The sequence below is a fragment of the Oryctolagus cuniculus genome, chromosome 5 (assembly GCF_051225735.1).
Source record: "Oryctolagus cuniculus isolate XC-2025 breed Fujian yellow rabbit chromosome 5, ASM5122573v1, whole genome shotgun sequence".
Taxonomy (NCBI): Eukaryota; Metazoa; Chordata; class Mammalia; order Lagomorpha; family Leporidae; genus Oryctolagus; species Oryctolagus cuniculus.
Window position 1 is genome coordinate 127,848,791 of NC_142871.1, and position 27,833 is coordinate 127,876,623.

The following is a 27,833-nucleotide window of genomic DNA, read 5'->3' on the forward strand; positions in this document are numbered from 1 at the left end:
CACTGGGGATATCTGGATTGGGTTCCACCCTCCTGGCTTTGGCCTCCTCCTGGTCATTGTGGGCATTTGGGGAGTGAGCCGGCAGATGGGAGTTCTCTGGCAGTCACCTGCCTCTCAAATAAAAAGAAATACTTTGTCAACTAGAAATACAAAATGGTGTTGAATGCCTAACCATGGGATTCAGAGGGAATTCGGAAAAAGGGAGGAAAAAGCTCTCTAACAAGATTTATAGAAAACTTTTATTTTTTGAATAAAAAAATCCACCATGAGCCCAAAGTGAAAGTCAAACAATGAACTGAAATTTATTTTGGTAAAATACATGATAAAGAAAACAACATAAAGAAAGGTAGTATCATAAAAATGTAATGAACGTTTGTAAATCAATAAGACAAGCAAGCCTATGCAAGAATGAGCAAAGGGCATGAATAAGTAATTTACATAAGAATTGCAAATGTCTAATAACGTGCCAGAATAGATTGATTGCTACTAATAAGCCATGTTTTCTCTCTCCAGTTGGCAAAGTTGTTTTTTTAAAAAAATAGGTATCTAGTGTCGGTAGAGTCGATTGGTTTAGCCTTTCAGCAGGGGAATTTTGTAATAAGAACTGTATCAAAAGCCTTAGAATGTTTCATAACTTTAAGTTGAGAAATTCCACTTCTAGAAATTAATTCACTTCTAGAAATATTCATGAGTGTGCACAAAGATGTTACCACAAAAAACTTTTACAGTATTGTTCCTAATAGGGCAGAACTAGAATACTAGTTTGGTGTGGTATGTTAAAATACATTCACTCAGTGCCATCCTGTGTGGCCATTAAATTTAGAATACTTGGGGGTGCAGTGAGTTAAGCTGCCGCCTGCAGAACTGGCATCCCACATGAGTCCCCACAGCCCCACTTCCGATCCAGCTCCCTGCTAATGAGATGGGAAAACAGCTGAGGATGACCCACGTGTTGGACCCCTGCCACCCACATGGGAGACCTGGATAGAGGTCCTGGCTCCTGGCTTTGGCTGTGACCATTTGGGGAGTGAATCAATGAATGGAATCTCTCACTCTCTCTCTCTGGTAACTCTGCCTTTCGAATAAATAAATCAATCTTAAAAAAAAAAGGTGTTGAATATTTAATTATGTGGAAAATTGGTTCATTTTACTTTTAGTGAAAAAAGCTTGCAAAACAGTTTGTGATGATTCCATTAAAAATGTATGTTTAACCATAGAGCAAAGATTAGAAAAATAAACTGACATTTTAAAGAATTATATCTGGATGATGAAATTGAAAGTGAACAGTGATTATGATTTTCCCCTTTTTGTGGCTCATCTCTGTTTTCTAAGTTTCCATAATGCAAAAGAATATTTCCATGATATGAAAGCTACAAGAATTTTTTTCTAATAAAGAGACCGATTCTCAGAGAGAACATGTGACTTGTCTATACACTGTCATTTCTCTAGTTACCCACGTCCTTGGTATCTCCTAAGTTGGGAGGACCCCAAGGGAGGAAGGGATCCCCATGCGTCCTCCCGTCCGGAACATTTCTGTAAGTCTGTGGTCTGCCTCTTAGTCATATGGAATCCAGCCTCTGAGAACACTGCACAGCGACCCAGCGTCTGGGAGGTGAGAGAAGTGGCAGCGGGGAGAGCTTGCAGCCTGCGTGGTCAACTCCTTGAGGCAGGAGCCAGCCCCCACCCCCATGTTTGCTCCAAGCAGAAACTAAGGCCACACAATCAATTTAATGACAAGGTGAGGCCTTGAATCCATGGCCTTTCTGCCCTGTTGCATTTCTGTATTAAGCTGGTTAGACCGAAGCTTTTCAGACTTCCAAGTGCACAGGAATGCAGTTAAAATGCAGATTCGGACGTGGCTGGCCGGTGGTGGGCCTGAGAAACTGCGCTTCTCACCGGCCCAGCCTCCCCCCTACCCCCGGGGTGGGGGTGGGGGTGTGGAGGGGGTGCTGATGGTGCCGGCCCCGCAGTGCCGGATTCCGGAGCCGGAGGGCCTGGGACTGTCTGCCTGATGTTGCGGTTCCTGTGCCTCCTTTTCCTCAAATTTATAAAATAAGCCTAATACCTATCTGATGGTGTTTTAGCAAAGGCTTTCTAAGTTACTGGGGCCGCCGCCTGCGACCCCAGCATTCCATAGGAGGCTGCTCCACTCCCCATCCAGCTCCCTGCTAATGGCCTGGGAATGCTGCGGACTATGGCCCCTGCAACCCACGTGGGAGACCAAAAACGGAGTTACAGGCTCGTGGCTTGGCCTGGCCCAGCCTCAGCTTTTTGCGGCCATTTGGGGGAGTAAACCAGCGGGTGGAAGATCTCCCCACCCCCGGTCTCCCCCTCTTTCTGTAACTGCTTTTCAAAGAGAGTTAAAAAAAAAAAAAGATTGAATACGTTATTTCACATGAATGCTTCAAACAGCATTCATTAAAAACTATGATTACATTCCGTGGAGCAAGCGGCTGTTGAAGCTGTTTGACGAATGACTGAATGATTAACCTTTGCAAAGAAGTCGCTTCCTGGGTGACTGCAATCCGAGAAGCAAAATGGAAAGGCCCATTGACGGGGAAAGAGGCCCACCTCCCAGAAAGTTCACTCGGCCGGGCGGTCGGGAGCGCCCGGGCCCGGAAGCCGGCCGGCCTGCGCCGCGCGGGCCAATGGGGCCGCGCCGGGGGCGGGGAGAGCGCCCCGCCAGCCCTTTCCGTCTGGGGCGCCGGCGGCCCCGCCCCTTGGAACGTTGCGACGTCCGAGCATTCCACGGTTGCTACATCGTCGCGAGGGGCGGGGCGCCTGTCAGGGAAGCGGCGCGCGCGCGGGCGGCGGGCGGGCCGGGGCTGCACCGCGCAGTGCCAGCGCCAGCGCCAGCGCCAGACCCGTGCGCCACGCTCTGCGGTCCGCCGCCCGCGTCCCCGCTCGCGACTTCGCGCTCCTGCCCTTGCCCGTGCGCTGTCTTTGAGAATGGAGTTGCTGTGCTGCGAGGGCACCCGGCACGCGCCCCGGGCCGGGCCGGACCCGCGACTGCTGGGGGACCAGCGTGTCCTGCAGAGTTTGCTCCGCCTGGAGGAGCGCTACGTGCCCCGCGCCTCCTACTTCCAGTGCGTGCAGAGGGAGATCAAGCCGCACATGCGGAAGATGCTGGCGTACTGGATGCTGGAGGTACCGCCCGGACGCCCCCCACCCCACCCTCGCTGCCCCCCACCGCTGGACCTGCGGGGGCCGCCCTGTCGGAACATCTAGGGCCCCACGCCGCTCTGCAAGATGCTTCGGCGGCCGCGACCCTCGGGGCCTGGCCTTTCCGGCTGTCTCCGCTGTGTCCCCGTCCCCTCCCTGACCCTGATATGTTCCTTCCGACCGGCACGGCCGGTTATGGGCACCCTGGCCCAGCCTCTGCTCGAGCCGGCCGTCCCCTCCACGGCCCCTGCTCCCCCCAACCCCCACCCCGCCCGGTCTTCTCGGTTCCTGCGTGTGTCGCGGGGTGCTGGCTGGGGGTGGGGTGGCGCGCCCGTTCCGGCCCGACGGGGAAGGAGACTGTGGGAGACGGCGGCTGGAGCCTCCTTCCTTCCCCTTGGGTGTGTGCGGTGGGTGGTGGTCGCCGGGGGCAAGGCTCTCCTCTGGCAGCCACGGGCGACCCTTCCTGCCCCTTCGCCTCGCTGTGGGGGAGGGGAATCACTGTTTGGGATTCCTCCCAAGGAAGGGCGCCTTTGCTTTGCCACCCCCTCCAGGGCAGAGGGGAGGAGGCGACTCAGAGGAAACGGGCGGGGGGGGGGGGCGGCGTCGCCGTGGGGAGGGTGCATCCTCTCGTTACTGGTCCTTGTCACTGTAAGCCGCTTACCCTCTCTCGTGGCCGTGCGCCCCATTCCACTTCCCTTCGGCGCCCCCACCCCACCCCACCCTCTTCCTGCCGCCTCGTTTCCCATGCTCCTGCCCCGTCCGTGACAGTTCGTGCTCCCCCAGGTGTGCGAGGAGCAGCGCTGTGAGGAGGAAGTCTTCCCCCTGGCCATGAACTACCTGGATCGCTACCTGTCCTGCGTCCCCACCCGAAAGGCGCAGCTGCAGCTCCTGGGTGCGGTCTGCATGCTGCTGGCCTCCAAGCTGCGCGAGACCACGCCCCTGACCATCGAAAAACTGTGCATCTACACCGACCACGCTGTGTCTCCCCGCCAGTTGCGGGTGCGTGTGCAGCTGCCCCTGCGCCCCCCACCCCCACCCCCGCACAGGCTGTCTCCCCACTTCCCAGGGAAAGGAAAGCCAAGACTCCAGAGGCTTTCAGCCCTGCCCTGGGGAGGGAAGGGGTTAAGGCATATGGATGCTTTTCGGGAAAGGAACCGGGGTGGAACTGCAGATGGGGCAGTGTGGTGTGGTGGTCAGGGTGGCTTCTGCCCTGGCCTCCAGGGGGTGCCACTGCTTCCTGGTCTTTCCCCCAGATAGCAACAAGTGAAGCTGCGTGTCTGCACTCACTAGTTCTTCGCCTCTGGGTTTACACAGTCACCATGAGTTATTTATTGGCAGCACAGGGCATGCCTGCACACCCCCACTGGACTGGGGGTGTGGAATGTGCTCCTGTGGGGGAGGGGGCTGCCTGCGGTGAGCTTTTTTTTTTTTTTTTTTTTTCCTCCTCCTGTGGACTTTGTGATAGAAAAGCCTCCCGGAGCAGATTAAAGCCAGGCCCTGGCCGCTCTGAGGAGGTGTTCCTCCCACCTTCTTTCCTTCCCCTCGCGTCCCCAGGGAGACAGTGCCTGCCCTAATCCTCCCTTCCTTGTCCTCGTGCTGAGGAACTGGAGCAGCTGCTTTGGGCCTGGTGGACACATCTCTCTGCCTTTCCCCCTTAGCCAAAGGCCCTTGCCCAGGCAGGGAGCTGAGCTGCAGCTGCTTCCCATGTGATAACGATGCCCCCTCCCCCGGCCCGGCCCTCTGACCAAGGTCTTTCATAACCCAGTGGGGAGTTGCTGTCACTCCTGTGGGTTGGGAAGTGGCTCCCCGGGCCCCTCCACTGGTCATCGGTTCTGCTTGGCCTGGGGAGGAGGCGGGGGAGCTGTTTGGATCTGGAAGAGGTTATTTTAGGGCCCACGGATCATCTCCTAAGGGGCTGGGGGAGCGGGTGGGGGGAGCTGGCACCTTGCTCCGTGGCCAGCCAAGTCTTCTCCTGACCCTGAGAGGAGTCTCTGGGCCCCATCTCCCGGGGAGGAGGGCAGCCAGTAGGCTGCTGTGATTGGCTGGCGGGGCAGCAAGGGTACTGGGGCCCCCGACTGCTGCGAGTCGAGGAACTGGATTCCTCTTCCTGCCAAGTAGCTCTGAGAGATGGGAGCAGGAGGCCGGAGTTGGGAGTCCGGGAGGCCCCACAGCTCTTTGTGATGAATCTGGTAGTTTCTGGCCACTCTGAAGGTGGAGCCGGTGTCCAGGGCCAGGGAGCGAGGTCGTTTTGGAGGGCTTGGGGCTGGGAGATAGAAGGGACCCCCTTGCTAGTGTAACCACGGGGATTGTGTATGTGCCTGGGTGTGATGGGCTTTTTTTTTTTTTTTTTTTTTTTTTTTTAAGAGCAGGCCAAGAGGGCTCTTCTCTGATTCTGTGTCCCTGAGCTAGGAGCGGAGTGCACAGCCCAGCCTTCCTGGGAGGGGCCTTGGAGAACCCCAGTCTGCCCAGATCTGTGCAGCAGGGGAGGTCGAGGCCTGGGGAAGCAGGAAGGGCTGCCGCCCAGCAGTGCACTGGGCACATGAGAGTGGAGTCTGGGCTTCCAGCGAGGCCAGGTTGCCGTAAGCCACTGCAGCTAATGGCTCCCCAGGGTGTGTTCTCTGCCAAGTAGGCCTGTGATTCTCGGGGGTTGCCTGGAGACAGGGGACGGGGGCCACCGTCCCTCACACAGGACCTCATGCCTTTCCCCAGGGAGGGCCCCACTCCCAGTTGCCTTCCAGATATTTCCTTGGGGAGTAGGTGCTTCCGGTTCACTCCAGAACTGGGAGTTTGGCTACTAGGACAAGCCCTGGGAGTAGAATCCTAGCTTCTCTGTCTTCTTCTGGCTGCAGCCCAGGCTCTTTTCTGTGGGGCGCTGTGAGAGGCTTGGGGCTGACTGAGGCTCACTCCTAGGCTGGGGCCTGGAAGAGGCCGGGCGGGGTTGCCATTCTGCCTCAGTAAGTCAAACCCACGAGTTCCTTCCTGAGATAAAACAATGAAGAAATCCTCATGTGTACAACTCACACATGGGGCCAGGTCTGGGAATCCCAGACAAGTGGATTGGGGTGAGGCTCCCAGCCTCCCTCCATACCTGGCACAGGTGTGTAGGCTTGGGCAGGCGGGGGAAGGGTCTGCTCCCTCGGAGGTCATCTACATTCATCCCGTCTGGCTTGGCCTGCCTGAGAGTCTAAGGGTGGGGTGCTTTCACCTGGAACCCACCCCTAATGTCCCACCAAGGGGATGTGGTTGGGTTGGGCAACCTCCCCTTTGAGGAACCCTGGAAGAGGCTCAGAGGGTGTGTCACTGGAGTGGCCTTCTGCTTCATCTCGGGGAAGCCCAAGTTCATAATCATGCCAGTGATAGCTGCTGGTTTTGTCTTTTCACCTTGGTTAGAATGCACAGGGCCCTGAGTGAAGTCAGGAGAAGGCCTGGATTGATGGCCCCTTAAGGAAAACTCAACAGGATTAAAAGGGATCGACCACAGAAAGCATGGGGTCCCGCTCCCTAAGACCAGAGGCAGAACTGGAGAAGTTTGAACTTGGGAAGTTTGGTGGGCCGCCCTCCCCTCCTCCAGCCACTGACCCAGCCTCTTTTCCACCCTCTAGGACTGGGAGGCACTGGTCCTGGGGAAGCTCAAGTGGGACCTGGCTGCTGTGGTGGCGCATGACTTCCTGGCCCTGATCCTGCACCGGCTCTCTCTGCCCAGTGACCGACAGGCCTTGGTCAAAAAACACGCCCAGACCTTTTTGGCCCTCTGTGCTACAGGTAAGAGCCGTGCACATATTGTGGCCAAATCAGGAAATTCGGAAGGCCTGGAAGGGAAGAGGGGTCACTAAAGAGGCCCTAGTTCACGCCCCTGTCCAAAGTCTTGTGAAAATTATGGTCTCCTCTAAGCCGCCAGTCTCAGTACAGAAAAGCAGACTGTTTTCAGAACTGTATAGGATCTCAGAGACCCCCAGCACACAGCTGGGGACACTGGAGGTACAGAAAGAAGTGACCCATCTGGGGCCTCACGGTGAGGAAGCTGGGAGCAGAACCCAGGTCTCGGCCCCAGTGTTTTCACAGCAGGGAAATCTCACCCATTCCCTGCTGCCTGGCCAGGACCACCCTGGGCCTGCCCAGCAGCAGCCCTCTCCTGCCTTCCTGCATTGCCAGTGTCTTCCCCACCCTGCCCTGGGGCTTGCAAAGAGCCCCTTGCTGTTCTCGTTTTGCCTGGCACTTAGAAGAGTAGGAAGTCCACACTGGCTGCTACCCCTGAGGTTATCTTGTCTCATGGTTCCCTCTCCTTCTTCGCAAGATTACACATTTGCCATGTACCCGCCGTCCATGATCGCAACAGGCAGCATTGGGGCCGCAGTGCAAGGCCTGGGTGCCTGCTCCACATCCGGCGATGAGCTCACTGAGCTGCTGGCAGGGATCACAGGCACTGAAGTGGTGAGTCCGGGGCAGTGCTATTCCCTGGGCCTCCAGCAGAGGGAAGCAAATACCCCAATCTGGACTGAGCCTCTGATCTGGGCTTCTGAGGCCTTGGCCTGAAAAGCAAGAGCCTTGGCGGGGGTGGGGGGTGGGGGTGGGGGTGGGGTGTAGGACACTGTCCCTGGGTGCCCTCTTCTTGCCAAGTGTGCTGGAGCAGGGGTGAGGGTCTGCTGTCAGATGCACGGCTGCTCTCACACCCTCTTGCCACATCCTCTTGCTGGTTTCTGAGAAATGAAGACCAATTCCCCGGGCTGGGCTGTGGCCTAACCTCCCAACTTCCCTGTTTGCCTGGAGGTGACTTTCCCTGCACCTGCCGCCAGGTGCTGTGGGAGAGTGGTCCCTCCTCACCTCCTGCTCTCCCTCCTCCTCCCCAGGACTGCCTGCGTGCCTGTCAGGAGCAGATTGAAGCTGCACTCAGGGAGAGCCTCAGGGAAGCTTCCCAGACCACCTCCAACCCAGCACCCAAAGCCCCCCGGGGCTCCAGCAGCCAGGGGCCCAGCCAGACCAGCACTCCCACAGATGTCACAGCCATCCACCTGTAGCCCCGGACAGGCCCCCTCGAGTGGCCACCAAGCAGGAGAGGGGCAGCCGCCACCCCCTCCCTGCCTCCAGGAACAATCCATGCCACACCTGAAGCCCGAGGGGGCTCCCATTCCCCCCTCACCAAGCCCAAGGGGTCAGGTCCCACCTCTCCCCGCAGTGTGCACTAAGGGGCCCGGCCAGCCACGTGTCTGGGTGACTGGTCAGCTCCTCTTCCTCCCCAGCTCCTCTTCCTCGCCGGGCGGGCCAGGTTGCTCAGACATTTAAACAGGTAAAAGCTCTGCACCAGCATCCCTCTCTGAGCCCCCCCAACCCCCTCCAGGGGGAGCTCATGTTCTCAACTGCCAAAACGCCCCTGTGCCTTCAAAAGGTGTTGCCCCTTCTAGAGTCACTGCGTTTGGATTGGGGTCCTTCGGGCATTCTGATAGACTGAGGGCCAACAGTGACGGCCCCTCCCAGCACACAATGGAGGTCTCCGTGTAATCTGTGCTCCCAGCTGCTCCTAGGGGGAGCCCCTCCTGCTTCGCTTTCCGCTCAGCTTCTCCTGTGTGATTGAGGGGTTTGGTGCTGAAGGAACAGGTCGTTTTTAATTTATTAATTGTTCTGAGTACAACTGTAAGAGGGTGCAGTGGGGCCTGTGTCCCCCACGAGTGGTGGTGACCCTGGTGGTTGCTGATTGCTTCCCCTCTGCTACTGGCTAGAGAGCTTTGTGGCCCAGGAGCTGCTACAGCCTGGGTTGGGGCCACGTCCTCCTCTCCCTCCGCTCTGTCCTCCAGCGGGGAGGATGAAGTGGGGTTGCCGCAGAGGTGGCTGAGCCCCATCTGGAGAGGGAGGCAAACCCTGTTGACACAGGTCTTTCCTAAGGCCACAAAGTTCAGGCTGGTGGCCCAGGACCATCATGCTACCTTAATAAAAGGATTCTGGAATGAAACTGGCTTTGGCTTCTTGGATGGGATGGTGTTGTGGGTATTACCCAGCCTACACAAGGCAAGGAAGCGGGTGCCAAGTCTGAGGACAAGCTGGGCTCAGCCTTTTCCGTCAAAGGCTGCATAGTAAACATTTAGGCTTTTGTGCCAAAAAGTGTGTGCCCCAAGTACAGTAACTTCCACTTCGTGTGTGCTCCTAAAAACCACTGAGCCACGCAAAACGAACAAAACCCACAGGGCTTCTGGGGGAAGAGGGGCTTGAGGCACAACCTAGCCCTTAATGACACTGTTTAAAGGGGTGGCTGTTGTGGCACAGGTGAAACTGCCACTTGGGACTCCCTACCACCACCAAAACTCCCACACTGGAGTACGAGTGCTAGTCCCAGCAGCTCTCTGATCCAGCTTGCTGCTGATGGGCCTGGGAAGGCAGCAGATGATCACCCAATACCAGCACGTGGAGATTTGTTGCTCTGCCTTCCAAATAATCCTAAGAAAAGAACTACAGTCTGCTTGTGTAGGGAGGTGCCAGGAAGATGGCAGCTAGCTTAAGATTTAAAAGGCAGGGCCGGCACTACGGCAAAGTGGGTTAAGGTACCACCTGCAGTTCCGGCATCCCATATGGGCGCAGGTTCAAGTCCTGGCTGTTCCACTTTAGATCCAGCTCTCTGTTAATGCACCTGGGAAAGCAGTGGAAGATGGCCCAAGTGCTCGGGCCCCTGCACACACGTGGGAGACCTGGGTGAAGCTTTTGATTTCGGATTGGCCCAGCTCTGGCCATTGTTGCCATTTGAGGAGTGAAGCAGCAGATGAAAGACCTAACTCTGCCTTTCTAATAAATAAATCTTTAAAAAGATTTGAAAAGCAGAGTTAAGAGATTGTCCATGTACTGGTTCACTCCCCAAATGGCCACAACAGCTGAGGCTGGGCCAGGCTGAAGCCAGAAGCCTGGAATTCCATCTGGGTCTCCCATGTGGGATGTAGGGGCCGAAGCATCAGACTATCTCACAGCTTCCCAGACACATTTGTGAGGAACTGGACTGAAAATGGAGCAGCTGGGACTCAACCCGGTGCTCATGCAGGATGCTGGCACAACAGGCAGCGGCCTAACCCTCTGTGCCTCAGGACTGGCATGCGTTGGCAGAGTTTTCTTCCAAGATGGAGGAGGGTATGGCCCCCAACACAGGAGGTAGCCTGGGCTAGCTGGGACATTAGAGATGTGTTTTGTGTTAATTTTGCGAGGCTCAGCTGGATGCAATTTTTCATATTCACCCAGTATTTCTCAACAATGAACTGATGAACTTATACCTAACACACGTGTCCATACTGGAGCTGCAGATTAGTGGTGAAATTGAGGCTTACAATGCCAGTACCCCATCTCGGAGTGCCCCGTTTGACTTGTTAGCCTGCTTTCAGTCCAGCCTCCTGCTTGCCGATGCACCCTGGGAGGCAGCAGTTGATGAGTCCCTGACACCCATGCGGGAGACCTGGATGGAGCTCCGGGCTCCTAGTTTTGGCCTGGCGGAGCTCTGGCTGTTGCAGCCATTTACAGGGAACAAACCAACAGATCTAAGATCTCTTTGTGTCACACTGCCTTTCAAATAAAATGAAAATAAATAAAAATTAAAAGGGCAGAAAAAAAATTTCTTTAAAGTTTGCACTACTATCAAATTGTTCTCCAGTGTATTAATGGGGTTGGAGCAAAGACACATTTTTTAAAAGCAAGTAACAAGGTTACAGCAAGATTAAGGAACTTGGTAGAGCAGCCACAGGAAACGTCAGTGGTGGGTGTGGCCAGGTTCCAGCTGAACTTGCTGACAGTGACATTTGAATGTCATGTAATTATCACCTGTCACAAAATACTGCTCCTTAAATCCCCCCTGCAATGATTTAAAAATATAAAAATCAGTCTTAGTTCATAAGCCATACAAAAATACTTTTAGCCCTAGTTTGCCAGCCACTATTTTTCTTTTTCTTTTTTTTTTTTTTTAATTTATCTGAAAGGGGAGCAGTGTCGCTCCCCCTCTTCGTGGAGGAACGACACAGGACCCTGCGCTGTTCTTTCGTCTGCTCGGCCCTCCCCGGGTTTGCTGCTGGTTCTTCCCGGGTTGGCTACTATCCCTTCCACCTCCGTGGAAGGGCAGTTCCCCCTGGCCACATTCCCCACTTCCGCAGGGGAGCGGCACACCGCCGGCCGGCTTTCTCGGGGGCTGCACGGGTTCCCTTAGATGTTCCCCATAGATGTTCCTGGTGCATGCCGTCTCTCTCCTCCTTTATAGTCCTCCTCCGCCAATCCTAACTCGGCTGCCCACACGCCGAGTACGCTGCTCTCCTCCAATCAGGAGCAAGTCCTACAGTTTATTAGTTGAACTGGAGGCAGCTGTGCGGAAGCTGTTTGCTTCTCTCCCATCGCCATATTGTGGGAGAGCAGATGCATAGAATAAGTCTTAATTCCAGTAACTCAGTCTAGTCCGGTTTGCTCCCCACAGAGCAGTGCTGTGGCGTAGCAGATAAAGCCACTACCTACAATGCGGGCACCCCAAATGGGTGCCAGTTCAAGTCCTGGCTACTCCACTTCCGATGCAGCTCTCTGCTGTGGCCTGGGAAAGCAGCAGCAGATGACCCAAGTGCTGTGGGAGCCCCGGAAGAAGCTCCTGGCTCCTGGGTTCAGATTGGCCCAGCTCTGGCCTTTGTGGCCATTTGGGGAGTGAACCAGCAGATGGAAGATCTCTCTCTGCCTCTGCTTCTCCCTCCTTCTCTGTAACTGTGCCTTTCAAATAAAATATTTTTTTTTAAGATTATTTGAAAGGGCATCAAACAGAGAGAGAGATCTTCAATCCACTGGTTCACTTCAATAGGCACAACAGCCAAGGCTGGGCCAGGCCAAAACCAGGAGCCTGGAACTCCATCCAGGCCTCCCACATGGGTAGCAAGGGCCCATCTTCTGCTGCCTTCCCAGGTACATTGGCTGGGAGCTGGACTGGAAGTGGAGCAGACAGGACTGAAACTGGTATTCCAGTGTGGGATGCTGGTGTCACAATACCAGCCCTTGGCCTAAAGCTTTGATTGGCTTAAAACCTAGGAAGGGAATCTATCTGGTGCTGATCCCACCTCATCTGCAGACCCATCTCCCCTCTGTAGTTGTTCCATCCATGGCCCAGAAACCACTACTTTCTGAACAACCCCATGGCTGGCCTTCTACCCAACTAACTAAACAGTGTCATTCGTTCAAGGGGAAGGCAGAGCATGTGCCCCTGGGGGCTACTGGAGGCACGCAGCCTGGAGAAGCACTTGGGAGGTTAAGGTCGGCTGCTGTGTAAACTGAGTAAAGATCCCACTCCCGAGACAACAACAGGGAAGAGGAAATTCCCACCTCCAGCCACAGAGAAGGAGAAAGACCTTCATCAACTGCAGCAGAACGCAGGTTCAATAAATACCCGTCTTTGTTTTTCCCAGTGACTTGATAAAACAGGCGGAGAAGGTGTGCTTAAACCAAGCCCCAGCTGGGGAGTGGGAATGCTGGGCTGTGGATCACATCAGCTCACCAAGGGAGCAGGGACGAAGGCCTAGAAGAGAGGAGGGAGCCAAACAGACTCTCAGGCCACCCTGCCCGGCCTGGGAGCCACAGATGCCCTGTGACCTTGTCACTGCCCTGGTCTTCAGGCATAAAAAGCTCAGTGTCATCTTCAGTCACCCAGGGGACCTGGTGTCCTCCCATGCCCACTGGACCAGGACAGGTGACCGTCTTCCTCACTCCATGGTGATGGGGACATCTTCTACGTCACGAGGGACTGCACTCTGAAGCTCCCGCCTGATTTCGGGGGAGAGCTGTGGGTGGGGCTGCAGCCGGAGCAGTTCCATGAGGGCTTCTTTCTGTTCTGTGGCCAAATCTGCCTTGTAGCGCTGGACCAATGTCAGCAGGCACTGGTGCCAGAGCACGGGCAGCTCCCGCTTCTCTGTCCGGAACCCCAGGAAGTGGAAGACCAGGGCATCCAGCACGCGGTAGGGCAGTGCGTACTTCTTATCCAGCAGCAGTCGTAGGAAGATGCTGTTGGCACCACTGTATTCCATCTCGGCGATTTTCAGCATGGCCGCGCTGGGGAAGGGGTGGCGTGGTAGGGTTAATCCATGGGGAAACGCTGGAGGAGGGAGCCTGGTTCTCCCCTCTGCTGGCCCTTAACAATGGTGTTCCCAAGGGGGCCATCTCAGGCCTCCTCACCTACCCAACTTCATCCTTTTTTGACTGCAGTTACCACCTCTACCTCTGGCTTAGACACTTGTCCCAGGATCCAACTAGAATGTCCAAACATGCTGACATCTGCACCCCCACCTCACTTCCTCCCTGTGTGCCCTACTCATTCCACTATTTACTGGGCACCTGCCATATGCCAGGTGCTGGGATCCTCTTCTAGTGGAACTTACATTCTAGTGAAGCAATGACACACCCACTGCTTCAACCAGCCACAAATCCACAGCTGTTCTACTCTTTCCTGTCGCTACCCTCTCCCCAAGTCCTGGCCACCCCACTCTGTGCACTGCGCAGTCCTCCTCGAGCCCCACCAACACTACCTGGAGTGCAGCACAGGGATAGAGCACTTGGTGATGATGCTGCCCACGATGATGGCTTCCCGGAGAGTACAAGTGCCTGACTCGCACAGGGGGATCAGGATCCCTGGAGACAGGCAGAGGGTAGTCACTCCCAGCCCAGGGTGAGAGGAAGGTACACCAGGAAACCCCCGCACCAGCCCCAGGGGCCAGCACTAGAGACACCCACTTCCCGCAACAGGTCAGCTTTCACCTGCAGGCGCTCCAGCCCCTCGCTCCTTCCTTGCCTCTGGGTGCCCACCTTTGAACCAGGCTCCAGGCTTGAACAAGGCCTTCTTGAGCGCCATGTACAAATGGAAGTTGAGTCGTTTGTATTCAGCGATGTCATCTCGTATGCGGGGGAGCAGGACGAGGTTGTAGAAGCGCTGGGCCATGCGTTCTTTCAGGTTAGAAGCAAAAATCCTAGTGGGGTGAGGGGAAGTCCCCAAGTCACATGATAGGTCTGGACTTACCCCTTTAAATATCACTGGGTGGAGGCTGCTATTATGGCACAGTGGATTAAGCCACTGCCAGCAATATCTATATCTCATTTGAGGGCCAATTCAAGTCCCAGCTGCTCCCTTTCCGATCCAGCTCCCTGCTGTTGTGCCTGGGAAAACAATGGAAGATGGCTCAAGTGCTTGGGCCCCTTTCATCTATGTGGGGAAACCTGGATGAGTTCCAGGCTCCTTGCTCCAGCCTGGCCCAACCCTGATCATTGAGGCCATCCAGAGAGTGAGCCAACAGATACAACATCAAGCTCTCTCTCTAACTCTGCCTTTCCAATAAAAAGATATTTAAAAATAAACATCATTTGGGGGTCAGGTACTTGGCATAGCAGTTAAGATGCCACATGGGGGCTGGCATTGTGGTACAGGAGGCTAAGACTCTGCTTGGGGCTCCAGCATCCAACATGGACGCCGGGTCATATCCCAGCTGCTCCACTTCCGATCCAGCTCTCTGCTGTGGCCTGGGAAAGCAGTGGAGGATGGCCCAAGTGCTTGTACCCCTGCACCCATGTGGGAGACCTGGAAGAAGCTCCTGGCTCCAAACCAGCTCAGCTACAGTCATTGTAGCTATATGGGGAGTAGATGGAGGACCTCTCTGTAACTCTGTCTCTCAAAAAGAAGAAGAAAAAAAAAAGAAAAGAAAAAAGAAAAAAGCCACCTGGTTGCCTATATTCCACATGGGAGTATCTGGATTCCAGTCCTGGTTCTGCTCCTGGGAAGCAACAGGTGATAACGCATGTAGTTGAGTCCCTGTCACTCATGTACAAGACCCAGACTGAGTTCCTAGCTCTTGGCTTTAGCTTGCCCAGCCTCAGCTTTTGCAGGCATTTTGAGTGAACCAGTAGATGGGAGATCTGAGTCTGTTTCTTTCTGCCTTTCGGGGGGGGGGGGGGGAGATATCTATATCTATCTCTTACTATGAATGGTGTAGGAAAGAGATTTTCTTTTTTACATTTTTTTTTTTTTTTTTTTTTTTTGACAGGCAGAGTGGACAGTGAGAGAGAGAGACAGAGAGAGAAAGGTCTTCCTTTGCCGTTGGTTCACCCTCCAATGGCCGCCGCTGCAGCCGGCGCACCGCGCTGATCCGATGGCAGGAGCCAGGATCCAGGTGCTTTTCCTGGTCTCCCATGGGGTGCAGGGCCCAAGCACCTGGGCCATCCTCCACTGCACTCCTGGCCATAGCAGAGAGCTGGCCTGGAAGAGGGGCAACCGGGACAGAATCCGGCGCCCCAACCGGGACTAGAACCCGGTGTGCCGGCGCCGCAAGGTGGAGGATTAGCCTATTGAGCCATGGCGCCGGCTACCATTTATTTTGAAAGCAGAGTTACAGGGAGAGGGGGAGAGAGAGCTCTTCCACCTGCTGGTTGACTCCCCTAGATGGCCACAATGGTCAGTGCTGGTCCAGGCTGAAGCCAGGGGCTTCATCTGGGTCCTCTACATGAGTGCAGGGGTCTAAACACCTGGGCCATCTTCTACTGCTTTTCTTAGGGCATTAGTAGGGAGATGAATAGGAATAGGAGCAGCCAGGACATGAACCGGTGCCCACATGGGATACTGGCATTGTAGGCGGCAGCTTTAAGCACTATGCCACAAGGGTGGCCCCACAAAATATTTTAAAGTAAGATATGGAACCATTCTTGCAGCAAAAAGTATAGGAGCTGTGGACATGCAACACCCAAGTCAGCTTAGAGAGGGACCAGGAGAGGCAACAGGGTGTACCAAATGGTTAAGTGTGAATACTGTCGGTCTCTGGAAGAGACTGATGGCTGCTCACCTTCTGCTCCCCCTGGTGGCTCATTTCTACTCTACTGTCACAAGGCACATGAGCAGGCCTGGGGAGCCAGAATGGGGAGATTATTCTGACATTCCAGGACTATGTTGGTAGCCATAGCCTTTCCCTTTAAAACTCATCACAGGGGGTTCCCAAACTTGGCCCCAAAACATGAAACAGGAAAAGCTATGAAAATTATATATAAAGATGTGCAATGAGGCAGACGCTGTGGCGTAGCAGGTAAAGCCAAGCCTGCAGTGCTGGCATCCCATATGGGCGCAGGTTTGAGTCTCGGCTGCCCCACTTCCAATCCAGCTCTCTGCTATGGCCTGGGACAGCAGTAGAAGATGGCCCAAGTCCTTGGGCCCCTGCACCCAGGTGGGAGACCTGGAAAAAGCTCCTGGATCCTGGCTTTGGATCGGCTCTGCTTTGGCCTTTGTGGCCATTTGGGGAGTGAACCAACAGATGGAAGACCTCTTTCTCTCTGCCTCTGCCTCTCTGTAACTCTGCCTTTTAAATAAATAAACAAATCTTTAAAAATAAAAAAAGCAGCATAAAAGAGTGCTCTGATAGAGAAAGGGAAAGCCTGTATGTCCCACGCCCAGCCCTCCCCTGCAGACTCAAGACTACCCTACCCCTCATCTACTTCACCTGGTGGCTTGGTACATGGCAGCTGCAGTCCAGGCCTCAGGCTCTGTGACATAGAGGATCTGTTCCCAGTTGGAGAGTGCAGGGATGATCTTAAAGGCCTTGGGCAGTTTCCCGCTGCGGTACTTAGACAACACCTGGGGAGGAGGGAGGGACTTCAAAATCGTCTCGGCCACTAACACGCAGTGCTTGGGCAGGTGCTCTCATGCCCCAACTCAATCCTCACAGCACGCCTGTAAGGAGGTACTATTATCATGCTCGCTTTCCAAATGACCAGAGTGTCCAATAGCTGACCCAAGACCACCACGTCACTAAGAGGCAGAGCAGGATCTGAACTTTCACAGTCTGGTTCTCCGCCCTGTGCAGCAAAGCCTGAGGCAGGAGCCCACAGCCCCAGGAAGGGTATCCCAGAATTACCTCCCGGACCCCCCTGTAGACCTCCAGCACCCGGGGGTCCAGCTGGGGCATAGGGAAGCCTGACACCTCTGACATGACCGTCTCGACCTCCGTCTGCTTCTCAGTCAGCTTCTCCATGATGATGTCGGCCAGGGTGCGCCTAGAGAGAGAGGAGGGAAAGGGCGCTTGGTCACTGTAGGAAGCCCCAAGGGACCTCATGGTTGCTGTGAGCACCAACAGACCGTCAGCCCCTTGGATGTGTGGCCTTCTGTACCCATCTGCCCACCACCCTCGCTGTGGAAAACGTAGGAATGCAGAGTCACCCCATTAAGGACAAGGCTGGCAGTCCTGGAGGGGCACAGAATGAATCCGCAGTCAGCCAGCCAGGTTCAAATCCTGGCTCTTCCGCTCCCTGGATGACCTTGGGTGTATGGTTTTACCTCTCTACGCGTCAGTTTTCCTGTCTGTACAACAGGATAGTAATGGCATCAACCTTGTAAGCTTACAGCAGCATTAAGTTAACATATGCGTGTCACTTACGGTATGAATTAGTATGCAGTAAGTGCTGCCTACCAACGATCTACCAGGATTCTGCGTACTGGGATCATCGGGGAGGAGATGTGTAAACTTCCCTCCATCTGAATTTATTGACATTAAAACCTGACGATGTGGCCGGCGCCGTGGCTCAATAGGCTAATCCTCCGCCTAGCGGCGCCGGCACACCGGGTTCTAGTCCCGGTCGGGGCGCCGGATTCTGTCCCGGTTGCCCCTCTTCCAGGCCAGCTCTCTGCTGTGGCCCAGGAGTGCAGTGGAGGATGGCCCAGGTGCTTGGGCCCTGCACCCCATGGGAGACCAGGAAAAGCACCTGGCTCCTGGCTCCTGCCATCGGATCAGCGCGGTGCGCTGGCCGCAGCGCGCCGGCCGCGGCGGCCATTGGAGGGTGAACCAACAGCAAAGGAAGACCTTTCTCTCTGTCTCTCTCTCTCACTGTCCACTCTGCCTGTCAAAAATAATAATAAAAAAAAAAAAAAAAAAAAAAAAAAAAAAAAAAACCCTGACGATGTCTCCTCAGCCTCCTTAAATAGTGCCCATCAAGCATATTCTGCTGAGTTACCGTCACCTTGGGCTGCGCCTTCAGAGGCGGCTGAAGGGTTCTCGTAGCTGCTCCTGTTTCCCAAGCGCCCCCGAAACGCCATGCCCTCAGCTTGGCATCTTCTGGAACAACACCTATGGGAGGCGCTTTTGTTCTCCTTTGCAGATGTGAGACCTGAAGCCCAGAGAAGCCCACAACTCACTTTAGGTCTCACAGCTGTCAAGGGGGAAGCAGGTTCATGTTCCAAGTACAGGTGCTTTACAGGACGCTGTAAATCCCCCAAGCCAGGCAGCCTCTCACTGCTGACTTCCTGTGGGTCTAGGCCTGCTTCTTTGAAGAAGTCATTTTTAAAAATCCCACTGGTCTGGGACCGGTGCTGTGGTGCAGTAGGTTAATCCTCTGCCTGTGGTGCCGGCATCCCATATGGGTGCTGGTTCAAGTCCCAGCAGCTCCTCTTCCGATCCAGCTCTCTGCTATGGCCTGGGACAGCAGTAGAAGATGGCCCAAGTCCTTGGGCCCCTGCACCCACGTGGGAGACCAGGAAGAAGCTCCTGGTTACTGGCTTCAGATTGGCACAGCTGCAGCTGTTGCAGCCATTTGGGGAGTGAACCAACAGAAGAAAGACCTTTCCCTCTGTCTCTCCCTCTTACTATCTGTAACTCTACCTCTCAAATAAAATAAATAAAATCTTCAAAAAAAAAAATCCAACTGGTCTTATTTTTATATGTGTGTGTGTGTGTGTGTGTGTGTGTGTGTGTGTAAAAGAAAGAGAGAGAGAATATGCTCTCTACTGATTCACTTTCCAAATGCCTGCAATGGCCTGGGCTGGGATAGAACAAAGCTAGGTGCTGGGAGCTCAATCTAGATCCTCCACATGTTGGCAGGGACCCAACTTCTTTTTTAAGAACATATATATATATACACATATATATATTTCAGATTTATTTATTTGAAAGGCAGAGTTACAGAAGAGACAGAAAGAGACAGAGGTCTTCCATCCGATGGTTGAGACCCAACTTCTTAAGCCATCATGTGCTGCTGCCTCCCAGCACAAATGACCATAGGAAGCGAGGGTCAAGGATATGGGCTAAGAAGGAAAAAAAAAATGCCTCTCTCTCTCTCTCTATATATATATATATGTATACACACATATATATACCTTTTTTAAAAAAGATTTATTTATTTATTTGAAACTCAGAGATAGAGAAGGAGAGGCAGAGAGAGAGAGGTCTTCCACCTGATGGTTCACTCCCCAATTGGCAGCAATGGCAGGAGCTGTGCCGATCAGGAGCCAGGAGCTTCTTCCAGGTCTCCCATGCGGGTGCAGGGGCCCAAGCACTTGGGCCATCTTCCACTGCTTTCTCAGGTATGTCAGAGAACTGGATGGGAAGCACAGCAGATGGCACCCATACAGCATGCCAGCATTAACAGGTGGTGGTTTAGCCTGCTTTACCACGATGCCAGCTCCAGGCCTGATTTCTGAAGATGATAGCTGTCGTTTCTCAAGATTGCATGAGTCCTTGTTTCTAGAAGTTTGTCCCTTCTATTTACTGCAGGCTGGAAAAGCATTCTGCTAGGTTCATCAGAATTATCTGTGTAGTGGTGGGCATTTGGAGCAGTAGTTAAAATGCCCCTTTTGATGCCCGCATCCTATATCAGAGTGTCTGAGTTTGAGTACTGGTTTCTCTGCTTCTGCTGCTGCTTCTTTTTTTAAAGATTTTATTTATTTATTTGAGAGGTAGAGTTACAGTGAGAGACAGACAGAAAGTTCTTCCATCTGTTGGTTCACTCCGCAATGGCTGGAGCTGAGCCAACTGAAGCCAGGAACCAGGAGCTTCCTCTGCGTCTCCCACGTGGGTGCAGAGGCCCAAGCAGTTGGGCCATCTTCTGCTGCTTTCCCAGGCCATAGCAGAGACTGGATCAGAAGAGGAGCAGCCGGGACTTGAGCTGGTGCCCAGATGGGATTCCAGGGCTGCAGACAGAAGATTAGCCCACTAAGCCACAGCGCTGGCCCTACTCTGCTTCTGATCCAGCTTCCTGCTAGTGCATCTGGAGGCGGCAGGTGGTGGCTGAAATACAGGGGCCTCTGCCACCCACGCAGGAGAGCCACGTGGAGCTCCAAGTTCCTGGCTTCCCCCAGCCCAGCCCTGACTATTGTGGGCATTTGGAGAGTAAACCAGCAGGTGGAAGAGCTCTCTCTGTTGCTCTGCCTTTCAAATGCAATGAATCATTAATTAAAAAAAAAAATTACATAAAAAGAATTCTCTGCTAAGTCAGCGGAATGAGGTGCCAGGTGAGACCCTGAGAGGCTCTCTTCTGGTACAAGCACACAAGCCCAGGGACACACTTTGTCACATCTGTGTCAGCTGCTGGGTGTCAATGTGGGAGACGGGTGCCTTTCTTATTTCTGAACTCTCAAACATCATTCTGTTCCCTCATCTTTTTACAATATAATTAATCGGCAATGAGAGATGCATTAACCCAAAATATTCTAAAGAACCAAGGATGACAACATACTAATATCACAGGATCAGAATGGACCAGGGGAAGGCCCTTATCCTAGACTTACCCTCCCCAGGGCTAAAATACAGGCTCACATATTTGACCACAGGCAGCCTGAATGCCTGCACGTTTGGGAGCTATTTATTACAGAGGAGAATAAACAGTGGTTTTGGCCAGCGCCACGGCTCAATAGGCTAATCCTCCACCTTGCAGCACTGGCACTCCGGGTTCTAGTACCGGTCGGGGCGCCGGATTCTGTCCTGGTTGCCCCTCTTCCAGTCCAGCTCTCTGCTATGGCCGGGGAGTGCAGTGGAGGATGGCCCAAGTCCTTGGGCCCTGCACCCCATGCGAGACCAGGATAAGTACCTGGCTCCTGCCTTCGGATCAGCGCAGTGCGCAGGCCGCAGCGGCCATTGGAGGGTGAACCAACAGCGAAAAGGAAGACCTTTCTCTCTGTCTCTCTCTCTCACTATCCACTCTGCCTGTCAAAATAAATAAATAAATAAATAAACAGTGGTTTTCACGAGGAGGGGTGTAAATTTACCAATATATGGAGTTATTTTTTGGTTATCACACTTGAATTTGCGATCGAAAGGGTATAGATCTCCTGAACATCTTATAACACAAGAAACAGCTTCCACAAAAAAGAACCACCCAGGCCCAAATACAAACAGCGCTGAGGTGGAAAAACCCCAGACCAAATGCAGCTTAGCACGCGAAAGGGAGGTTTATCTTACCACTAAAGCCAGAGTGTATCAGGACCAGGTGCAATGGGATGGACCTCCCAGATATAAAAAGGGCTTCTAGCTGTTTCCCTGGGTAATCTGGGCAGTTCGAGTACTGGTCGAAGTGGAAGAGGCATTCTTGGAATGGATGAGCCACCTGTCTAGGGGTCTCCCACAACTAGCAATGCCCAGGCCTTCTCCAAAAATAGGGAACTGCCAGGGCATTTCGTTTCTCCAGGGGAGCTTTCTTCCAGGGCCTACCACCTCAGTGCCCAGCCCTACCTGGCAGGAGGGTTCTTGTTCATGAACATCTCAATGGCACGCTCATCCTCAGGGTCCACGACCACCTCTGCATGGTGGTCTACCCCCTTCATCGTGGCAGCCTTCTCCAGGGTGGGCCACTCCTCATCCTCATCGTCTGACCCATCCTGTGGCACTCCAGGACCTAGAAAAGGGGAGGTAAATGGATGAGCAGGGGAAGGAGTAGGTAGATTTTTTAAGTTTATTGTTATTTATTTGAAAGGCAGAGCAAGAGGGAGGGAGGGAGAGATGGGGCCAGTATTGTGGCGTACCGGCTTAAACCACTGCTTGCGATGCCGGCATTCCATAAGGGCACCAGTTCAAGTCCCTGCTGCTCCACTTCCAATCCAGCTCCCTGCTAACGCACCTGGGAAGGCAGCAGAAGATGGGCTTGTCTGGCCAAAGCCAGGAGCCAGGAACTCCATCCGGGTCTCCCACATGGGTGGCAGGGGCCGTCATTTGCTGCCTCCTAGGATGTACATTAGCAGGAAGCTGGAGGGAAGCAGAGCGGGGAGCTGAGCCCAGGGACTTGGATGTGGGGTGCAAGCTTCCCAAATGGCAACTTAATCTGCTGCACAAGGCCTGCCCCTGGGTGAGGCACTTAGTTTTACTTTAACCATTATATAGTACAGGCCTCACGTACATGTAATCAATACAGGTGCATGAAGCAGAACAGATGAGACACACAGTCTTCCTGTCCCCAGATGCTTGCAATCTCCCTTGAGAAACAAAATGTAAAATGAGACAAAGAGCCAGCAAGGCCCATAAATAATAGTCACCACACCCTACGCAGTTCTGCAGCAGTCAACTGTCCTGACATTCTCTACAGACGCTGACTGCTTAGCCTTTGTAACCCCAAGAAGAAGGTATGCCCAGAAGCAGATGAAGTCGTTGAAGCACAGAGAAGTGGCGCCATCTGCGTAACATCAGCAATCCCAGGGGTCAGGACTGTGCCTTCATCACCACTGCTGCCCCCTCACGCAGGGCTGCGTTTCCATCTCAGTGAGGGGTCGGGACAGCACACAGGCACTCACAAGATGAGCGCTGCAGCCAGGCTCTGGACCGGCGGTGCGGGGGCAGGTGGAGTGTGTTCGACTGAGGTAGGCATCTTGGAGAAAGGGCTTGGTTCTGAGTGTCTGTTAGGCAGTAGGAAGGAACAGGGCTGGATGGGAAGGTCCTGAAAGCCAGGCAGTAGGGCTAAGAGGGCAACACCTGAATAGTTGATTTTTGGAAGGCTATGCCTGGCTGGGCATCTAGAAAGGTTTCTAATAACTCAAGTGGAGAGATAAAACGCTCCATGTGAACAGGTAGTTCAGAACAATGGCAGGTACAGGACAAGAGCTAAATGGGGGAAGGGGGTGATGTAGTATGGTGGGTGTAACCTGTCACTTGGGATGCTGGCATCCCATATCAGAGTGCTAACGTTCAAGTCCCACCTCCTTTTTTTTTTGACAGGCAGAGTGGACAGTGAGAGAGAGAGACAGAGAGAAAGGTCTTCCTTTGCCGTTGGTTCACTCTCCAATGGCCACCGCGGCTGGCGCACTGCGGCCGGCGCACCCCGCTGATTCGATAGCAGGAGCCAGGAGCCAGGTGCTTTTCCTGGTCTCCCATGGGGTACAGGGCCCAAGCACTTGGGCCATCCTCCACTGCACTCCCTGGCCACAGCAGAGAGTTGGCCTGGAAGAGGGGCAACCGGGACAGAATCCGGCGCCCCGACCGGGACTAGAACCCGGTGTGCCGGCGCCACTAGGCAGAGGATTAGCCTAGTGAGCCGCGGCGCCGGCCCCACCTCCTTTTCTGATCCAGCTTCTTACTAGGGTGTACCCTGGTAGGCAGTATGTGATGGCTCCTGTAGTTGGATCCTGGTCACCCAAGCAGGAGACCCAGAGTGCTGGGTTCCTGGCTTTGGCCTGGCCCAGCCCCAGCTGTTGCAGGCATTTGGAGTGAACCATTTGATGGAGGATCGCTCTCTTTGCCTTCCAAATAAATGAAAATATTTTTTTCAAAGATTTATTCATTTGAAAGTCAGAGTTACAGAGAGGCAGAGGCAAAGAGAGAGGTCTTCCATTTACTGGCTCACTCCCAAAATGGCCACAACGGTGGGAGCTGAGCTGATCCAAAGCCAGGAGCCAGGAGCTTCTTCTGGGTCTCCCACACGGGTACAGGGGCCCAAGGACTAGTACCATCTTCTACTGCTTTTCTAGGCCATAGCAGAGAGCTAGATCAGAAGTGGAGCAGCTGGGACTTGAACCAGTGCCCATATGGGATGCTGGCATTGCAAGCAAAGGCTTAGCCCACTATGCCACAGCACCAGTCCCAAAAATGAATTTTAAAAAAATATTCTAGGGGCCAGCACAGCAAGTAAAGCCACTTGGGCCCCTGCATCTGTGTGGGAGACCTGTAAGAAGCTCCTGGCTTCAGATCGGTGCAGCTCCAGCCACTGCAGCCCTCTGGGGAGTGAACCAGCGGATGGAAGACCTCTCTCTCTCTGCCTCTCTGTAACTCTGCCTTTCAAATAAATAAATAAATCTTCAAAAAAAAAAAAAAATTCTAAAGCTCCATTGGGATGGGAGGCAGACATTTTTCTCCATTCCATTCTTACTTCCAGATGCTGACTCCAGGTGCCTCGTGGAACAGCTGCTTGGGGAAGACTCACAGGCACCTCAAACTCCACCTTCATCAAGAGAACTCATTCCCTTCCCTCACGGTCTACACTGCTCAGTCCTCCAAAGCTGGGTAAACGGCACCATCCCGGACTCAACACTGAGCTTGGGAAGCAGCCCTGCCTCATGCCCTGCCCTCACCTTCAACCTCCAATCAACTACCAACTCCTAGTCCCCAGAATTTTACCTCACAGACTGTCTCTCAAGTCCTTGACAGCCCAGGCTAAGCCTCCATCTGCAGCATCTTTTGCTGGATTAATTCAGCAGTCCCTTAATGTTTGTCTCACTTCCCTCCACTGCATTCTTCACTCTGCAGGGAGAGTAATCTGCCAGCAACGCACATTTGATTTGGTCAGTTCTGCACTCAAACCCCTCCCACAGCTTCCCATCATTGTTAGAAAGGCTTTCAATTCTGGGCATGCTCTCCAAGAGCTCTGCAGGTTTGGCACCTACCTACCTACCTCACCATCATTCATTAGTCCATTTACTCAGCGAACATCGAGTGTCTGCTACATGTGAGGCACTGGTAAGAGTGCTGGAAGGTTAGCAGTGAACAAGAGAAACAGAAATTGTTGACCTCACAGAGCTTACATTCTAACTGGAGGAGAAAAACATAAAAAATAGACGTAATATATAAATATATTGGATTAAAAGAAGAGAAGTACTAAGACAAAACACAGAGTAGAGAAGTCAGAAGTACAGAGGGGTCCAGCACTGTGGTGGGTGAGGCCACTGCCTGCAGTGCCGGCATCCATATGGGTGCCGGTTCGAGTCCCAGCTGCTCCACTTCTGATCCAGCTCTCTGCTGTGGCCTGGGAAAGCAATACAAGATTAGAAGATGGCCCAGGCCCTTGGGCCCCTGTACCAGTGTGGGAGACCAGGAGGAAGCTGCCGGCTCCTGGCTTTGGATCTGCTAAGTTCTGGCTGTTGTGACCACCCAGGGAGTGAACCAGCAAATGGGACCTCTCTCTGCCTCTCTGTGACTCTGCCTTTCAAATAGATAAACTGCAAGCCTGCAGGCAATGGAGTAGACTAATCCAGGAGAAGGAACAGCCAGGCACAGGCTCCAACTGCCCATGTTTAGAAGGAACAATGAGATTTGTATGGTGGAGTAGAGGACAAAGGGAAAGAAGCCGGCGGTCAGACGGTAATAGAGGTAGATCACACAGGGCACTGTGCACTATTAGAACCCTGTAGCTGTAGGGGCAACAGGATCGTGGTTAGGAGGGTACCACAATAACCCGAGCGCAGAACATGGCGGCTTGGACATGATGGCGTTTCTAAGGTGGCGGAGGTGGTCATCAGAACTTCCTAATGAATAAGACATGGAGACAGGAGGGGGAAAAGAAAGGGAGGGGGAGGGAGACCAAGGACAGGGGAGGACCAGGTGTGGGAGTCAGAGTTTGTTTTGGACATGGTAAGTTTGAGATGTCTTTTACATGTCAAATGAGAGATGCCCAATAGCAGCTGAATATAAGAATTTGGGCTTCAGGGGCTGGTGTTGTGGTGTAGCAGGTGAAGGAAGCTGCTGCCTATGACACCAGCATCCCATATGAAGCCAGTTCAAGTCCCAGCTGCTCTACTTCTGACCCAGTTCCCTGCTAATTGCCTGGGGAAAGCAGCAGAAGATGGCCCAAGTGCTTGGGCCCCGGCACCCACAGGGGAGACCGGGATGAAGCCTTGCTGGTTGCCGCCATCTGGGGAATGAACCAGTGGATACAAGATTTCAAATAAATAGATAAAAAAATTTTGAGTTTCTTGGAAGAGATCAGGGCTGGAATAAAAAGTAGGTAACACTCACTAAATAGATGGTAGTTAAATCATGAAACTTGAACAGGAAGTTTCAAATGCCTGCAAAAGCCAAGGAGACCCAGATGGAGCTCCGGATTTGGCCCGGCCCAGCTCAGTCATTGTGACCATTTGGGGAGTGAACTAGTGGATAAAAGATCTCTGTGTCTCTTCCTTTCAAGTAAATAAATAAATCTTAAAAAAAGAAAAAAAAGAAAGAAACAGCTTAGGAAACCCACATCCCATAACTGAATGCCAGGGTTCGAGTCCTGGTTCCACTGCAGATTCAGGCTTCCCACTAATATAGACCCTGAGAGACAACAGGAGGGAGCTCAAGTCATTGTGTCCCTGCAACCCACCCGGAAGAACTACACTGAGTTCCAGGTTTGGTCTGGCCCAGCCCTGGCCGTAGCAGGCAGCAGGCGTTTGGGAAGTAGATTAGGGGAAGCAAGTTTTCTCTCTCTGCCTTTCAGATAAAGATACTGTAGCCAGAAGAGCAGGGTTCAATTGCGTCAAATACTGCTTTTCTACAAATAAGATAAGCTCTGAGAAGTCGGTTAAACAACTCAGAGGTCAAGGCTTCTCCCCTATGAGAAAACAGTCAACATTTTTCAATCATCTCTCCCTCCACTTGGCCCCTAAACAATACTGCTTTTTCTGTTATGAACATTCGGTTTCAGGTCTCAGCTTCCAGGCTGGGCAACTCTGACCCCTACACGAATGCTATCGTTTCCAGAGAAACGAGACTTTCTTTCCCATGGAATTTACTGTTCTAATTGTCTCTCTCTTGGTTTAGACTGTAAGGTCCCGAGCTATATCTTGTTTATTTCTGCACGCAATCCATCAAAACTCCCAGCATCGTGCAAAGCCGGTAGCGAGCATCCCATATTTACAAAACCGTTGGACAAATGCTAGGAGAACTTGGTGGCCTGAGCCATCACTTCCTATTGGCCTAACTTGCGGGACGCGGCGAAAGGAGCACTAAAAACAGGGAGCGGGCCTGCAGGGTTCGGTCTTCCACCTGCCCTGCTCTCGGTAGAGAGCAACGTGCAACCCGGTTTTGAATCCAAGGTACTCCCCTGCCGGACACCTGTGGGCCGTCCACCCCCCAACCCAACTACTGCCTTCCCCGCGGACGCTCACCCAGCCGCGTGGCGCGCTCCCGAGGCTTGGCGGGCCCGTCCCCAGAGCCGTGCTCGGTTTCCAGCTCCTCCTGTTGCTGCCGTGCTTGCTGCAAAATCCGCCGGCTCAGCCGGGGCCCCACATACTCTTCCTCCTCTTCCCCGGTTCCGCGGCCCCGCCGCTTTTCCCGGGCACTTGACCGCACCGCGTTCCCAGCCAGGATCTGCTCGGCCAGGGGCGCGTGTTTTTCCTGAGCCCCAGCCCCACGGGCCGCTTTGAATTTCGGCATTTTTCTCGATAATGCGGCCCGGCAAACTCACACGTGGGTACGGCGACAGCCCAGGATGTGCGCTCGGCAATGAACGCCCAGGTCTGTGCCGAGAGGCCACGCGCTCACAGCGCCCCTACGCGTTCGGAGGCCAGAAAAGCAGCCAGCACCACTGCACTCCCGCAGGGAACTCCCGAGTCCTGGAGCCGGAGCCCGGAACAAATGCATTGCCTTTGACGTTGACGTCTCTAAATGGTGGCAGCCCGGGCCACGCTTTCCTAGCTTTCTGGATCTAGGACCAGGGTGGCCAACCAAACGGAAACTTCCGGAACTGCAAGCCAGGGGAGGGGCTGGGAATCGGGCCGA

General features: G+C 53.6%; 2 protein-coding genes across 5 annotated transcripts in view; one reads left to right on the forward strand and one right to left on the reverse strand.

Annotated features, from left to right (window-relative positions):
• Window positions 1-9,106, forward strand: part of CCND3 (cyclin D3) — a 98,898-nt gene extending 89,792 nt beyond the window's left edge. The window contains exons 2-6 of one of the 3 annotated variants that reach the window (XM_089333964.1): window positions 1,560-3,147; window positions 3,946-4,161; window positions 6,765-6,924; window positions 7,457-7,593; window positions 8,010-9,106. In XM_089333964.1, coding sequence (XP_089190090.1) covers window positions 2,482-3,147; window positions 3,946-4,161; window positions 6,765-6,924; window positions 7,457-7,593; window positions 8,010-8,177 — 1,347 coding nt within the window. In that variant the 5' untranslated portion in view covers window positions 1,560-2,481 and the 3' untranslated portion in view covers window positions 8,178-9,106. The remainder of the gene's footprint in view (window positions 1-1,559; window positions 3,148-3,945; window positions 4,162-6,764; window positions 6,925-7,456; window positions 7,594-8,009) is intronic. The other 2 variants (XM_051855704.3, XM_051855705.3) reach the window with 2 other exon arrangements.
• Window positions 9,107-12,523: 3,417 nt separating this feature from the next.
• Window positions 12,524-27,488, reverse strand: BYSL (bystin like). 2 transcript variants are annotated; one of them, XM_002714398.6, is made up of 7 exons: window positions 27,221-27,488; window positions 21,609-21,771; window positions 17,028-17,166; window positions 16,614-16,747; window positions 13,945-14,105; window positions 13,668-13,770; window positions 12,524-13,194 (listed from the first exon to the last, which is right to left on the reverse strand). In XM_002714398.6, the coding sequence occupies exons 1-7, from the start codon at window positions 27,486-27,488 to the stop codon at window positions 12,849-12,851; spliced, it is 1,314 nt and encodes a 437-aa protein (XP_002714444.1). In that variant the 3' UTR covers window positions 12,524-12,848. The 2 variants fall into 2 exon arrangements, with proteins under 2 accessions (XP_002714444.1, XP_089190091.1); XM_089333965.1 differs by lacking the exons at window positions 12,524-13,194; window positions 13,668-13,770 and having other exon boundaries at window positions 14,084-14,903.
• Between the last annotated feature and the right edge of the window lie 345 nt (window positions 27,489-27,833).